General features: G+C 36.0%; 1 protein-coding gene across 14 annotated transcripts in view; it reads left to right on the forward strand.

The window, feature by feature from the left end:
- The window catches only part of NAALADL2 (N-acetylated alpha-linked acidic dipeptidase like 2), a 1546126-nt gene that overhangs the window by 723763 nt on the left and 805004 nt on the right, over window positions 1–17359 (forward strand). For all 14 annotated transcript variants that reach the window (XM_074190946.1, XM_074190945.1, XM_074190943.1 and 11 more), the window contains one exon: window positions 5608–6109. In XM_074190946.1, coding sequence (XP_074047047.1) covers window positions 5616–6109 — 494 coding nt within the window. In that variant the 5' untranslated portion in view covers window positions 5608–5615. The remainder of the gene's footprint in view (window positions 1–5607; window positions 6110–17359) is intronic.

The following is a 17359-nucleotide window of genomic DNA, read 5'->3' on the forward strand; positions in this document are numbered from 1 at the left end:
ATTTTAAATAAAACATTTTTCAGCATGTTGGTTCATTTTATATAACTAATTTTACTCTTTTAAAAAATTTTTCATCGGAAGTCATGACTCTAAGAGTGAGGGGGAAGGGATATCTTAGGAAATGTAGGTGATATAAAAATTATAGCAAATTATTTTAAATTAGATCCTTAGGTGTTTTGTGAATCATACCAATTTAAAAACATTTGTGCTGTATTTTAATTTCTTTAGTATTCCTCCATTTTATTAAATTAAGATATTAGTGTTTCTTGAGGCTTATTGTTAGCCACCCACTGAAATAATTATGCTTAAAAGGGTTTTCTTCTTTTGTGATTTGCCTTGACCCAAGTAATTCATCATTTGGGTGTGAGGACCTGAGAGCTCTGCCACTTGGTACCTGTAGACCTTGGGAAAGTGACTTCTTCTCTTTTGTGATCTGTTTCCACATCTGAAAATTGGGGCCTTTGGACTAGAAGCACCTGTGGGGTCACTTCAGCTCTAAATCTCTACCTGTGACTTATAAAATGAGAAGACTGGTTGAAATGACCTCTGAGGTCACTCTAAATTTTGAATCCCTTGTGATCAGGTCAAATTTTGGTAATGAACTTTTTCTATCTTAGCTAAGCTGATGCTCTGCTCACAGACATAAAGCACTACTTTTCACCATTGAGAGAATTGGCCATAGCTTGGGATCATCCATCAAGGGTCCTGGACAAGAATGCTAGGGAGAATGATCTGAATGGTTCCTCCTCAAGTCAGAAAGTTTGCGGGACATCTGAGAATTCTTCCCCTAAGGACCCGAATATACAGAAAACTGGTCACAGAATGTTTGGTTGATTGAGGTCTCAAAAATACAACTTCAGTCAGCACCTCCTTCATCATATGGTCAGATATCCATTTTTAGAGCGATTTGAACACCTTGAAGACATTCATGTGGATATATGCAGTGAAGCAATTGATAGAATTCTGGATCTGGGATCCAGAAGATCTGAGTTCAAATTTTACCTAAGTCAGTTTTGTGACTCTAGGCAAGTCAATTAACCTCTGCCTCAGTTTCCTCATCTGAAAAATGGGGATAGTCATAGTCTCTCCCTCTAAGTGTATAAAAATCAAATGTGCAAACATATATAACCATATGCACACATTTATACATTTACATACATACATATAATGTAATATAATTAATATAATATAAAGAGAATGCTCACCACAATCTCTAGCACATATTAGATTCTATATAAATGCTGATTCTTTTCCCCACCTCCATCTATAATCTACCCTTGGAATTTAAGACCAATCTCCAAATCCTAATGCTAACACGATTTCACTATAGGTAGGCTTTTAATAACATTAGTGATGCTAGCTAGTCTTTCTAAGGATTCCTTAACGTTTACAAGTGATAGGCCACTAAGCTTGGGATCAGAAGACTCATCTTCTTGAATTCAAATCCAGTCTTAGACTCACTTGTGAGTGTTTGAGAGAGGGTAAGTGATTTATGCAGTTCTACAACTATTAAGTAGCTAATGCAGGATTTGAACTTGGGTCCTCCTGGCCCCATGGAGCTGCCTCTTTTCTGAGCCTGTTTTCTCATCTTAAGCAGGGAATAAATAATTCTGCACCTGCAGACCCTTGCCCCAAAGCTATTCTATGCTCAAATGAAATAATAGATATAAAGCTATTAAGCACTTAAGGAATATTAATATAAAGCACTTAAAGAATATTAATATTGTTATAAATAGTATCCATAAAATAATTGATTTTATTGCACTATTAATATTATTGTTAGTAGTATCGTTCTTGATTGGGGCAGACATTTGCTTAGGGAAGACAATGTTTTAAACACTAAATTTTCAACTAATATGTATATATATATATATATATATATATATCTTTTATCTGTTATCTCTATGAATCAAGGTAGTAAGGATTTGTAAACAAATAGAATTCAGATGAACAAAGTTATTGAACATCTAAAGTTCTGATAAAAATTCATTGTGTGGTCCAAACTTATTACTTGAAAAAATGCTATTTTATATTTCTTGTTGTCTGCCTGGTTTTTACTTCACTCTTCAGATGGGTGTTTAGACAGATATGGGAAAAAATGCAAACTTGTGTACAGGTATATAGGTAAATAGAGAAATATTCCAGGGTGATATATTTTGAATGTTGATTTTGCCTTTTGGGGATAGAAGCAGGATCAGAGAGGCCCTCACATAAATGAAAATGATGTTAGAAAGCATGAGAAAATATGTTTTACCTTCTTTAAATGTTGCATTTTCATAAGCTCACGTGCCACAGTATTAAATTTGAAAAATGACTCGAGACGTTTCTATTCGAAGAAATGTCATTTGAGTTTCCATGACCTTTCCAACATCAAAGTGGGTCTCTGCAAAAGAGCTTATATGATTGAAAGTAAAGACTCATGCTTCTTTTCGTAAAAATATTACATGATTTCTTAGACTTCCTGACATATGGAATCATGGTTTACCTAATAGTTATGAAATGATCATCTCTCTGAAGTATGAATGCGTATAGATTTAATGATGTGAAGTTATAACTAACATTTCTATAGTTCTTTGGATATATCCACCACTGTGCTGTTACTTTGCAACTATTATATTATTTCATTTTCACAACAGCCCTAGGAAAGTGGGGCTATTATCATCCTCATTTTAGAGATGAGAAAATTAAGCAGACATAGGTTAAGTCACTTGTGTAAGGTGACATAGCTTATGCATGTTTGAAATTGGATTGGAACTCAGATCTTTTTGCCTTCAGACCCAGTGATATGGCTGAGTATACAATAAATAAAAATGTAAATATAAATATATCTATATCTATATATAATATCACATGAAAGAGTGCTGTATTAAGGGAGCATTATTTTAATAACTGACTTTTTAAATTTTAGTTTATTATGCAGCAAACTGTGTTGAGATTTTGTATTCCTGGGCTGGATTGAATTTGTAATCAGGAAACCCAGGTTTGGGTTCAAATTCCAGCTGTTACCTCTTACCTGTTTGACCTTGGGCAATTAACTTTACCTCTCTGGGTTTTGGACGCTTCTTTGCTAGACCAATTTGGCTGAACCAAATTATCTCTAAGGATCATTCCAGTTCTGAATCTTCAGGTCTCTGTGAATCTCAGGCTATTTTCTTGCTTTTCAAATCCTATATCTCACCTCCTCTCCCACCAACTCAGAAACAGACTTCTCATTTTTCAAAGAATAGGAACACTTTGTCCTATTAATTCTTAAGAGATTAGCTTTTTATTCATGCATGAGCATAAAATGACCAAAAAAAAGAAAAACTTCACCTCTAAGAGGAAGAGGACTTATATTATCCTGTTATAATAAGTCTGTCAACTGCTTTATCTCCTTTGGGGCAAGAAAGTCTGTAACAAGATGAGATTCTCAAATTAGGTACTTATGTACTGAAACAATTGGTTTTGTAAAGTAAGTGGTCCAACCGCTTGCTCACATCTCTCCCATCGTCCATTCATTGCCTCTATAACTTTCCTGAATGCTTTGGACTCTGTGATATCAAGTGGCTGGATCTACTGACATATGAATGAGAGACTATTCTCCTGGGAGGCTAATCTCTGAGAAAGATAATTCATTACTGGGTTTATGTGCACAGAAGTAGTCACTTGGGTGTCCATCAGAAATCCATTACAGGGAAAAGAGGATATTTGAATTTGTCTTTCATTCCCATTGATGGGTCTGTCTGATGATGGAAATCGTTAAATTGCTGACACTCAAGTGATAGAATGCCTCTTCTTGGAAAAGGCATGAAAATTCTGCCTCATTGTTGCCTTGGTTGGTTTTCAAATAATTTGTACACGCATCTGGATTTTCAAATTGTGATGGGAATGAACGATTCTATAGTAGGAAAGAATTCCCATGATTACTAAAGTCATTCTTGTGCAGAAACCATTGACTTGAATTCAACAGAGACCTTAGGGTGATTGGGATTCATGCTTTGAATTCAAAGTGATACATTCAGTATTTTTGGTAGATCTTAATTCAATAAAATCAATCAAACCCAAATATTAATTCCTACCATGTTCCAGGCATTGTGCTACATATTGGGGATATAAAAACAAAAGCTCAACTGTCCCCACCTTTGAGTGACTGATAGTCTGCTGGGGTTGAAGGGGGAAAAACAGCTTATCCACAGATAGGGCAATGTCAAAGATTTCTGGGCATCTTGTTTTTCTCTTTTTTAAAATGGGAGGGTTTCAGGTAGACCCATTAACTAGAAAGTTCCTTCCATCAGTAAATCAATGATCTTGTGACTTCTAATATCACTCCCAGCTTTATATGTTAAAATACTTCTTAAGGAGTCCTCTCTCTTGGTATTTCTATTCATTCCCTTCTCATCTCTAAATTAGTTCTCTGTATTGCATGATATTTCTGTCTGTCTCTGTGTGTGTGTCTGTCTCCTGTCTCTGTTTCTCTCTGTCCCTCTGTCTGTCTCTCCTCTGTCTCCCTCTTTCTGTGTCTTGTCTCCCTCCATCTGTCTCCCCCTCTCCCTCACTCTCCCCCCTCTCCCTCACTCTCCTCCCTCTCCCTCTCCCTCTCCACTCTCCCCCTCTCTCCCCCTCTCTCCCCTCTCTCTCCTCTCACTCTTCTGTCTCTCCTCTGTCTTTCCTCTGTCTCTCTCTCCTCTGTCTCCTCTGTCTCTCCTCTGTGTTTCCTCTCTCTCTCTCTCTCTCTCTCTCTCTCTCTCTGTCTCTGTCTCTTGTCTCCTCTGTCTCTCCTCTGCCTCTCCTCAGTCTCATTTTCTGCCTCTCTCTCACACATGATTTTTTTTTCCTTTGTAATCCTGTGGATTTTACTTTATGAATTTAAAAACAGTATTTTGAGAGAAGATTCGTAGTTGTTGCCCTAACTCACAAGGGGTCCATCTCACACATACACACACACACACACACACACACACACACACAAGAGAGAGAGAGAGCCTTGCACATGTGTGAACCTACATGGGGTGCATGTGTGCATATCCAGAGAGAAAGAGATAGAACAACCCTCACTGAGAATCTTCTGAGTATAATAAATAAACATTTATTAATAAGTCATTAAAGAACAACTATGGAGAGTATTAGGAATGCAAAATTAGAATGACACAGTCCTTGACCTCCAAAAGCTTAAATTCTTTCAGGAGGAAAGATTATTTGTGAAAATAAGTAAATGGAATATTTTTCAAATATTTTTCAAACACTGCCCAATATTAACTATTAAGAGAGGCAGTGGTAGAGGTGGCTGGGAGGCTTAGTGGGGTAGTTCACTGGACTCAGAGTAAGGAAGATCTGTATTCAGAACCTGTCATACTCTGGCAAGCTGTTTGATCTTAGGTAAATCTCTTAATGTATCCCAGCCTTGGTTTCCTCTTCTGTAAAATAGGGTCTGTAAGAGCACTTACTTTATAGAATTGGTATGAGGATCATATGATATATGTAATGTGCTTTGTAAAATTTTAAAAATACCATATTAATTTTTTATTATCAGTAGTGGCAATAGTAATTAGAGAGTTGGGAAATAAGGAAAGGCCAATCTCATTTGGGTTGGAATGAAATAAATACTCAAATTTTTCATTATTTGAACAGGTAAAAAGATGGCCTACCAAAAGGTGAATGCAGATCAGAGAGCCCCTGGACATTCTCAGTACTTAGACAATGATGACCTTCAGGCCACTGCCCTTGACCTGGAATGGGACATGGAACAGGAGTTGGAGGAGCCTGGTTTTGACCGTTTTCAACTAGATGGTGCTGACAACCAGAACCTGGGGAATTCAGAAACTGCTGACCTGGATCTTGATTCTATTCAGCCAGCCACATCCCCCAAAGGAAGGTTCCAGAGACTGCAGGAGGACTCCGACTATGTGAGCCATTACCCAAGGATGACACCAAAGAACAGCCACTGTAATATTCTCCGCCTCTCCAAAATCTTTTGCACTCTGACCCTTTTATTTATTTTGGGGATTGTGATTGGATATTATGCACATACAAAATGTCCTTCCCAGGATCCTGCTCCAAGAATATCAGATCCTCAGCTATACCAGGAGATCCTCAAGGATATCAAAGCCGAAGACATCCAGAAGCTTTTCAGGTTAGTGTCTTGGACGTCTTCCTTGATGCCTCTTTTTATAGAAGAAGATGATATAACATGGGCAATGGTGGTTGGTTTTCTCAAGTTTTTTTTTTCCCTAGTGACTGTGTCATAGGAAATGAAAACATATACAATCTTATTTAAAGTTTAATTGTGTGACAAGTGTTAAATGACCATCAGGTCTTATTGTGGCTACTCTATAGACTTAAGATTTTTCTTACCTCAAGAAACTTCATAAGAATCCTCTCTTTAGATGTGTTTTGAAATTTTACTAAACCTCTAGTCCCTGCCAAGTTGCTAACATATCATATGGGTCTTGGTACTTAGCTCCTCAAAGGATATTTTTGTTTGAAGCATCTAATAAATGCTTATTGTATTGATATAAAATCAGATTTTGATGTGCCATTTTAGGGCATAGGGGCATGCCATAACCCTTACTACTTCTTGCTGGGGGTGGGTCATATGAAACCTAGTTTTCACTGGAAGATCTCTCTAGTGTTGAAAGTAAGATCTCTTATGCTTCCTACATAGAAGGCCAAGAGAAAAAGTTTATTCTTCTCCTAGCTCCATTGCCATCCTCAGAGCTGCCCACTGGCACCAGCCCTCTACAACCATCTCTTCACAAAAGGTCACTCCACCATGATCAGAATTTTTGTTACTGTCACCTCTGGGTGACTTGAGATCTGGGCTTGGTTCACAGATTTCTTCCTTTCACTAGACCTTTTAAATATTTTTAACTTCCCTGTCTTTCAACTCCCATGACCTCTCCCCACTGTCTATCTCAACAACTTCATGAGTAGGCATAACTCAATTCTGTAATCAACTCCTTGTTCAGACTACCCCAAAGCCCATAATTCTGTTTTCTGGAAAATTCATTTCAGTGTAATGATTTTAATGTGCAGGCAATGTTCAATTTTGAACAAATGTGGGCAGATTTGTTTTGATTTCAATTACATTTATTCTTTGAGCTTTACCTAGAACTACCTTGCCTTACCTTTTGTACCATTTAGAAGATGCATTTCCTTATTATAGTCTGAGGGGAGTGGTAAGTCATTTTCTCTGAAAAATTAGAAGTTTCAGGAGCACTAGTTGGTCACAATATGGATAGAAAAATACCATTTCATTCCTTTAAAAGTTTTCCTACGCAAATTCATCATTTTACTCTCAGAAGGTATTTCAAAGCACAGTAGTAAATGAGCTGGAATCTTAGTTTTGAATGTGGTAACAGACTTGTCTTTTGATAGCTCAGACTGTTGTAAAGAAAAGGATAAAATGTACTAATTATGGCTCATACCACTCCACAGACAAAAACAGGAAACCTCATGCCTGGCCTCCCACCTCTATGTATTTTAGATGACAACAGACACAGATTCCCATTTGTCCATTGTTTGGATGAGGGAATAATCAGAAACAGAGTGGAAGTGGGGTGGTTTCTGAAGATTTAGCTATTGTCATTTGTTTAGATTTTATATAGACAGGGTCAACAGTCTTGGTTCTGGATATTTAAACATGATTTAGGATATGTTGTATAAATGTGCTTTGTAAATATGTGGAACTCATCCTAAGTTTTCATCTGGTGATTAATCCTTAAAAGACAGAGTGGATCAAGTTATCTTCACTCTTCAACATAAATTAACAAAAGAGACCTTGACCAGAACCCAAGACAGAACACTATTGGGATAATCAGGGCTCATTCATTTTCCCCCTTTAAAAGGGGTACAATTTGAAAAAAAGCACAAAGCTTCAGGAAAGAATCTGAAAATTTTTCTACAATAAAATATAATTTGTGGACCATCATCCCTGTCTTCTTTGCAAACTAGAATGTATAATGCTCAGTGGTGACAGTGGAGGGTTGTATGCTAGAGCCTTCATTAGGGCCTGATTTAGCCATCATATTACTAGCTAAAGGCTATCCCTGGGGGACTTCAAACACTTCAGACATACCTTAATTGGTGATCAGATGCACTCAAACCTGGGGAAATAATCAAGACAATAGAGAAATGGATAAGCCGTGAGGACCACTCTTTTTTCAACGGCCTGCTGAAATTTGGTTTTGCAGAACAATGTAGTCTAATGGAGAGCTACTCATATGTCCTTTCATCAAATAGACCTTGATTTTTGTATATAAGTAAAAGTCCCTTCCAGCTGGAAAGGACAGTAGAGAATACCTTGTCAGATGTAATTATTTTACAGATGAGAAAACTGAGGATCACCAATGGCTTGCCCGAGCTTTTTAAGTTAGTCAACATAAGTAATGATTATGTTCCAGTCATTGCTAAGCATGGGGCATTGTAAAAGAAGGCAAAAAACAATTAATGTTCCCAAAGAAGTCACTGTTTAATGACATTGTCTAAGTTAAGCTTGGAATGATCATAGAGTCCAAGTTGTATAAAGCCTTAAAAGTCAATGAGCCAACTGTCATCTTTTTTTTATTGAGAAAACAGAGACCTAAGAATGAAATGTGTTGCCCAAGTTCACCATGGTAGAGCCAAGATCTGAAATTTGAACCCAGGTCTTTGAATTCATAATCCAGAGTTCTTTCCATAATACCTAAAACAAATGGAGTCGATGATGATTGATTTTGGTGTGGTTATTTCAATTAAGATAACATTTATAACACATTTTGTGAAACTTAAAATCCCATGTATGTTAACTTTTATTGTTTTTATTATTTTTTGAGTGGGAGTTCGGATTTTGATTTCATTGCTATAGATCGGGGTGGGGGGAGGTACCAGAGTCATCTGAGTTTGTTGATTTACCCATGATCCCAAGGTAGAATCAGAACTAGGCTCCTCCTACCCAAAGCTAGTGTGTTTCTACTAAGAAAGATGAAAGTATTGAAAGATGTGTGTATATATTTATATATGTGTATATATTTGCATATGCACATATACATAGATAAGGCAACTGTTCGATATGCTTTTCTAAATGTTATAATTATTTATTCTCCTTACCTTCTGGATTTCACCAAGAATAACGGCAGACACCATTAAGCATCTTCACTCCTTTAGGACAAAAGCTTTCATTCACTGAACTAAGATTGTCATACTTCATTAGATAAATCTTCTAACCAAGATTTTCAATGCCACAAAGTCTATTGCCTAAACTTACTTAAAATGTGTTTTTTTTTCCTTTTCTAAATAGTATGAAAGTTCTAGAAAGATGAACTAATCACATATATCGGTGCTGAATAAGAGAACTGCTGCTTCCTCTCTTATTCCCTTAAACCCCAAGGAGATAAAATTAGGAAGGAAATAAAATTTGAAAGAAGTATTTTCACAGTGAACATGTAGTGCATAGAGAGTTGACCACAAAGCCAGGAAGACCCATGAGCAAGTATTAACTATGTAACCCAGGACACATCATGGAACTTTTCAGTGATCTATGCTATCTTGTAAAGCTATGAGTTAGGGAGAAAGTGTCAATATGCTTTGGTTACAAATGGAACCATAAATCCTTGTCCTGAGCACAGACATACAAAAGAACCATAAGCATTATATTGTAAGAGCTAATAAGAGACATTCGCCTCTGGTTCACTTCTGCCTCAGTTGACTGTGTGAAAGAGGTAGCCTTTGAGTTCAGCCTTAAAGGATATGGGCCTTGGTTGGGTATGTAGACAGCTGAAGCTTTTCATCTAAACTTTATACTTTATATATAAATATTTATGCCTTTATACTTGATTGCTCCCTTTCATGACTCCTGCACCATGATCCTTCTGCATTGTTACTTGGATCATATGGAAAGGAAGAGTTTCTTAGCTCCTAATTTCTAGTCTTGCCTCAATCTCCTGGGACCTGTTTCCTCAAATATAAATTGAAGAAGCTGATCTATATAAATGTTTAGGTCCCTTCTGGCTCCAGATTTTCTGAGCTCTTGGGAGATGGAGCTGGGGTGGTTCTTAGTATCACAGATTAGAGCTTTAGAAGTTATCAAACTATATCATTGGAGGACCACTGCCGTCACTCTCTTTCAGAAGCAGGAATTTCAAAATACAAAGAAATTTAAAGGATGTGTCCAAGATCCCATGACTAGTCAGTGGCAGGATCTTTGTGCCAATCTGGCAGAGGAGCCAAGTGCTCAATCCCCATACTCTGGGCATTTCTAGCAGCTTGCCTTTGCCCAGGCTCAATGGCCATTTATGCTCCTGATAAGTCTTGTATGAAGACTTGATTTTCTCTCCAGGTGAGGCCAAAGTAGGCCTTTGGTTCCTTTTTGCTAATCTCTACCATGGTCAAAGTTGTATGTGGGGAATAACTCTCATTATCCTTCCTCTCCTCTCTTTCTGAACCAGGACTTTAAAATGGCCAGTCCACATGCAACAGAGATTTGGAAAATTACTGGCAAGGGCTCATTGATCATGTAAACTTCCTGTCAAGCCTGAAATCAAACTGTGAAGATAAGCTGCCTCTGGGATGACATATGTCCCCCAATTAGGATTTTGTTTTTCAGAGTGCTGTGATAATTGCACATTTTCTATGTATTTTATAAATCAGTTATATGGCCTTTTTCATTATTCTCCTAGCTATAGCATTTTTAGGTTTCCTCCCTTTCTTTATGTTCTTCCTCCCCCTTCATTCTTCTTTTCTTGTTTTTATTCTCTGCGAGTAGGTTTTCTTCCCCCTTCATTCTATCTTTACAAATTCTCCTACAAACTCCCTTCCATTCTCCATGATCCTTCCTTTCCCATTTAGGCTCTGAGTCTTCCTCCCAATTACTCTATCTTTTGCTGATTTTCCACTTCTTGATTTAAAAGACTGCGTGTTCCTCAGGGTCCAATTCTTTCTTCACTGGACATCCAATCAGTAAGATCTAATTTCAAATCTGGACTCAGTCACTTACTAATTATGTGGTGCTGGGCAAATTATCATGCTGGTCCTCACCTAACACATTTTTTATCTTCCTTTCCCTTCTGAATCATCCTTTTCACTTTTTGCTGAATCTGAGTGAACCAAAACCTCAAGATCCAACTAAATCTCTCCCTGTTGTGAGAAATTACAGATTTCTACATTTTTCATCTTGCGTTGACTAATGACCACATTGGAACATCTAAGCATAGAGTCACCAATGACCACTATTTTACTCTTCTTCTACTCTCTAAACTGGATGTACCTATGGATCTATCAGGAATGACTTTAACAGAATTTTTCGCAACAGAAAATGAAATACCTTTTTAGTTGTGGAATTTTAGACTTTGTAAACCAGGAAAGTATTTTCAAGGGCAAGTAGGTTTTCCTGAAACCTTTAAATTCATACCACATAGGGTCATCGCTCCCCTCAAAGACTTTGCTTCCCTCTTGTATTTATTGTTTGAACAATATAATCATCATTTTATTACATACTATTTTCAATCTTTTTTTGTATCTTTCTCCTTTTGAAGAATGGAAATGCCATAATCTTGCTATATTTCCAAAGCCTATATAGTATTGGACATAGAACAAATGTTCAAAAAATACTTGCATGATTAATGAAATCTATCCTTCTTAAGTTCTTCAATACTTTCCAGGGTTTCCAATGAAGCCCTACTACTTTCTTAAAGAGAAATAACAATGACAATAATATTAATTATTGCTCATGATAATAGTAATAATAATTGAGATGCCGATACTGTAATGCTTTCAGGTTCAAAAAAGCATATTATCTCATTCAGTCATCACAACTCTATGAGGCTGTGAATGTTTTTACTGAAGGAAAAAGTAATCAAACAGCTTTTCTAGGGCAAAACAATTGGTAAATTTCTAGAAAGGCATCTAAACCCAGAAATTCTTGACTCTTAAGTTAGAACTTCTACCTCCTTAAGCATTTAGGCCTAGCTATCCTATTGTGTAACTAATTAATTGCTTTCCCCCTTGGCAAATAATGTTTGTTTGGAATGAAATTAAATGATCATTTCTTTACTTGTACATATTTTAGTTTATACTGTGTAAATGAGCATTGCAAAGTTATTAGCTTTTGTTTTTACCAAACTGTTGGCATATTGAATGATCATTTCATTAAAAAATCACAGATCTTTTTCCTATTAACTGTCATCTAGCCATCTCACTTTGATTTCTTGAACCTCCTTTATATTTTATCCCTATTCAATTGTATCATATTTGATTCAGCTTGTCAATTGCCTTAGCCTTTCTTTTTTTTTTCCATTTTTTCCATTCTCATCCATATGCACATGTATATTTTTAAAATTTCCTTTCACCCGCTCCCTCCCCACCACCTCTCCTCAGCAGCAAACATTCAGGTTAACATTGTACCTACATATTTTGATAAATATGTTTACAAATTAGTAATTTTTGATATGAGGAATTAGGATTAAGAGATAATTTTTATAAAGTGTTCATCAGCTTTGAAAGGGTTGCTTTTGTGTGTGTTTTATTTTGTTTTTCTTCCTCTGGATGGGGATAATATAGTCCATAGCTAGTCATGTATAGTTGTCTTAGCTCTCTGGACTGCTGAGAGTTGCTGCTTCCATCAATATTGGTCATGTCACAATGTTGTTGTTGATATGTAAATTGTTCTCTTATTTGCCTAGGCTTTCTAGATATTTTAGGTCTTGGACTTGTTCATCATATGTGTCAGTAATCTTTCCTAACTCTGGGTCACCACTGAGAAGCATTCTGTCTTTTCATTTAGCCAAACCATTGACCAAAAACAAGACAAGTACCAAGAACGAATCATTTGGGTACTTCTCTGGAGATTTCTATCCAAAATGACATAAAACAACCAATAATTACTATTTATTTTAGTGATTCAACTAATTCAAAATGTATCTGGGGGCTACTGTTACCTAACCATCAAAATTCCATGTTTTCCACAAGAATAACTATCAAAATCTGCTAAAATCTAGGTACTTTATGACCCTTGTCTCTGTTATGCATCAGTTTAGAGACCTTGTCCAAAAAAGAGATGATACAAGTTTCCATGATGTGTTGTTGATGAAGTCTATATTAATTTCTGTTCCTTGAGCTTTATATTTTTTACTTCCTCTTCATTCTTTATAGATTGTTTTTCACCTGTATAATTAGGTTCACTTGCCTCTTTTTTCATTAAGTAAGAGTAAGATAACATATAAATTGAATTAACTAATTAGAATAGTGATATCTGAGACATATAAACTTTCTGAGTAGGGAGACCCTTTTTAGACTTGGCTAGAAATAAGAATTTCCATCTTCGAATTGACATTTTATTTGATTGTGACTTGTACCTAATGTTTTTTTACTAAGCAGTCATGCTTAGCTATGGTTTATGCTACAGATTCTAATACTAATATTTAATGCTAAAATATGGGTTTTCCCCTCCCTCCTTTCACCTTAGCTGATAACCTTCTTTGACACATAATGGCTTTAGGATTTCACCTCTCCCATAGACTGAGGATATTGACTTTGGTATGCTAAAATTATGATTTAGATCCTTTGGGAGAGAGCTAGTGATTGAGAAAGAGAGCAATTCCATTTGGTTTCTTTCCTATTATCTGTCTTTTCTGTGACTCGGTAGAGCAGCATATTCCAGACACCAGCTGAAAATTTCAAGAAAGGTTGTCAGATTGGCACACTGACTAACTGGTCCATGAATAGAATGTCTGACTTCTTTCATACCTCAGCTCAAATATCATTTTCTGCAGGAGGCCTTTCTCCAGACTCAGCTCAAATATCACTTTCTACAGGAGGTATTTCCCCAGACTTGCAACCACTTGAGCCTTTCCATTTAAGGTTACTTTCCATTGTCTCTCTAGTCAAGAAGACTTGAGTTCAAATATGACCTTAGTTACCATCTGTGTGACCCTGGGTAAGCCACTTTATCACCATCTGCTTCACTTTCGTCATCTGGAAAATATGAATAAGAACAGCTCTTCACTCTCATTTTTGTTGTGAAGATCAAATGCAATGATACCTGCAAAAGATTTTATAGTCTTTAAAGTAATATATAAATACTAACAGGATATTTTTATCTCTACTGTAAAAATGTAAATTCTCTGAGAATGTCACCTGTCTTGTTCAGTTCTTCTTTATCATTTGAGTTATTAAATAAATAAACCTTCAAACTAGTCTGTCTACGTAGCCTAAATGAATTCTCTCTTCAACTGTCCTACACATACCTGCCATGTTAAGCTTCTCTATTCATAAGTCCATTCTTATTATAACACTGTTCATATTATAACCTATGCCTTTATGTATTCCATTCTTGCAGTGAAAACTTAATCGAAGTTAGCTGAATTGGAAAAAAAATGGGGTTAAGGGGAAGGCAGACCATGGAATCTCCTTCTAGGCATAACTCTGGTGTTATGTTTGAACAATGGAACAATAGAATAAACATCAGGGCAGAAAATAGCCAAGGTCAAGACCATGTCAGAGCCTATAGGACACAACATTCCCATTGACATGCCTATCTGGATTTTAGCCATGTCACACCTCATAACCCCAAAACACTCTACTTTAGGAAATAAGCAGGAGTCACTTTTTTTTTCATTGAAATCTGGTGTAGAGGACTAACTTTTGTTTGTTTTCCAATGATTGGAGTTACCCCATCCTGGTCTACAGATGAGTTTTTGCCTAGTACTCTAATAAGATAGACTTATCTCACCAAAGGAACCATTTCTCTATGTTCATCTATTAAAGAGAATTCATCCCTCTCTATCCACCCTCTCACTTTCCTTTCTGTCTTCCTTCAGAACTGCAGCAAGTGAGAGATGGGAATTTCTTTTCCCTCACCCCATGCAATTAATGGTGTCTTCGGCAAGGTAGAATAATGGCTATCCTCTAAGTAACATGCATTTTTTACCTCAAGTAATTGTAGTAAAAATGGGAATTTGCTACTACATTTATGAAAATCAAGATATAAGCATATTCAAAGATTCCATGAAATAATTTCATTGTGAGGAGATTTAAGTCAAAATAAAATAAACTTGGGATTAGACCCTGAGATCCAATCTGATACTGAACCCAGAGTTTGTATCCTCAAGGTAGTGGGTTAAGTTTATAACTATTTCAGCACCTAGGACAACGGCTTCCATAGAGTAGTTGATTAATGAAGAGTTTTTTTGAAGGAGTGAATATGTAATTGCTTCCTACAAATGTGCTTTTTTGTGTTTTTATTGATATTAAAGTTTTCCCAACAACTTTGTATATGAAACTCCAGAGTTAGGTCATTAAACAAATTCAGTTAAAAAAATGAAACAATGGGATATCACTTGTGATATTTTGAATTCAAATATAGGGTTTTTACATAATTAAAAATGATATTCTTTTAGTTCTTATGCTTCACTTTCTAGGAAGGTTTTTGTTTTATTATTATTGTATTTTACTTCAGGTATGGCAAGGTCTCCCAGTGCTGTTTGATAGCTTAGCCTTAAAATAATTCAAATTTAAGGCTTATCAAATTTTTTCTCATTCCTTTCTTGTGCTTCATCCCAGGGTATTTTTTTAATCCTTTCAACTCCTCATTGAAACATAGAAATAAGATCAAGCAAATTAAAATAAGGGGAAGAACAAAACTTTATTTTGAGTAAAAGTTTTTCAGTTTTCTGTGGTTTCGTTTGATTACTTTGTACTCTGGAGTTTGGAAAAGTTGCTAATTTTCACCCTGAGCAGAGTAAGAGAGAAGTCAAACTTCAAGAGGAGGAGAATTTAATTATATTTAATCCAGGACTGATATGTAATCTTGCCATACCTCAATTTCTTATTCATAAAATGGATGTATAAACAATGTGTACACTGATCTTGGAGGGTTGTTATGAGGGAAGTATCCTGTAAACCTCAAAATAATATATAACCATAGCAGTAATAAAAAAGTAAAATATTACTTATACCACATGCCTCAGAGAATTTTGTTAGAGAGAAGTACTCTCTAAACCTCAAAGGATTATATAATAATAAAAAGAATAATATAAAGAAGAAGAGGAGGTAGAAGATGAAGAGAAAAAGAAGAAAAAAAGGAGGAGGAGGAAGTGGTATATAGTGGTTTTGTGGTTAGCAGAATGCTTTATAAATATTATGGTTTTATCTTTGCAGCAATGCTCTGAAGTAGGTGCTATTTTTAAAATCCATTCTACTAATGAGAAAATTGAAGGGGTTAAGGGACTTGCCTAAGGTCATACACCTAATAAATGTCTGAGACTGAATTTGAACACAGATCTTCTCGAATCCAGTTCCATCATTCTATTCATTTTCTTCCCACTTCTCTCTTGCTCTCTCCTCTTCTTTTCCATTTCTCTATCCCAGTGTTTTTTTTAAAAAAAATTATCTAAGAATCTACCAAATAATAAGAAAGGAAGAAAAAGGAGAGGCAAAAAGAGAAAGATGGAAAGAAGGAAGGGAGAAGGGAAGGAAAAAAAGAAAGAAAAAGGGAGTACAAGTAGGGAGGAAGAGAGAGGAAGAAAGAAGTATGGGAGGAAAGAAGGAAGTTTTCCCTTAAAATTTATCAAGCTTCGTTCTACATATGATCCAATGTTACCAATCAGGTCAAAGATAGAAATTCTCTATGTATCCCAATATAGATGTGGCAACCCTCTGTGTGCTATCAAAAAACTGGAAACAAATTAAGTGCTCATTTATTAGGGAATAGCTAAACCAGTTTTTTTTACATAAATGTAGTGGAATGTTGCTATGTTTTAAGGAAGGATGAATAGGAAGAGTATTGAGGTTCCTCAATGAGGCATAGTGAGCTTAGCAGCACCAGGAAAACAAATATGCAAAGACTAAAGCAATGCAAATGGAAAGAAAAATAAAAATGCAATCAAATACTGTGTTATAATTATCAAGCACCTTAAGAAGAAAGATGAAAATGCATCCTCTTATTTATATTAAAGCAAAAGATTTCCATTTTTAAAGAGAAAAACTAGAGTCATAAAAATAGGATTAAAGGAACTCTCAATTAATATCTATTTATAACCATTACTTAGTAAAGGGGTCAGGAGCTCCGGAAAGTGTCCAAGAGTGGAAGAGCTTCCTCTAGGGAAAGAGGTGATCTTTACTGTAGATATTCAAGTAAAGGTTGAGTGACTTGTTATATGCAACCTAGAGAACCTGATGACTATCTTTGATTCTGTGATTCTGAGGTACCATGATAATTTTGTGAAATAGAAACACTGGCCAAGCTTTCAGGACATCTCTTCTGACAAATAAAACATTCCAAATTTTACAAGATATCATTCAGATCTGGGGGAAAATAAGCTGGCACTGAGGACCTTCTCTCCTTCAATATAGCTACAAAAATATATTGAGTTTTCTATGTCAGATTTGGGAAATCAGTTTCTGTCTCCAA

Source organism: Macrotis lagotis, chromosome 6 (assembly GCF_037893015.1).
Source record: "Macrotis lagotis isolate mMagLag1 chromosome 6, bilby.v1.9.chrom.fasta, whole genome shotgun sequence".
In the NCBI taxonomy this organism is placed as follows: Eukaryota; Metazoa; Chordata; class Mammalia; order Peramelemorphia; family Peramelidae; genus Macrotis; species Macrotis lagotis.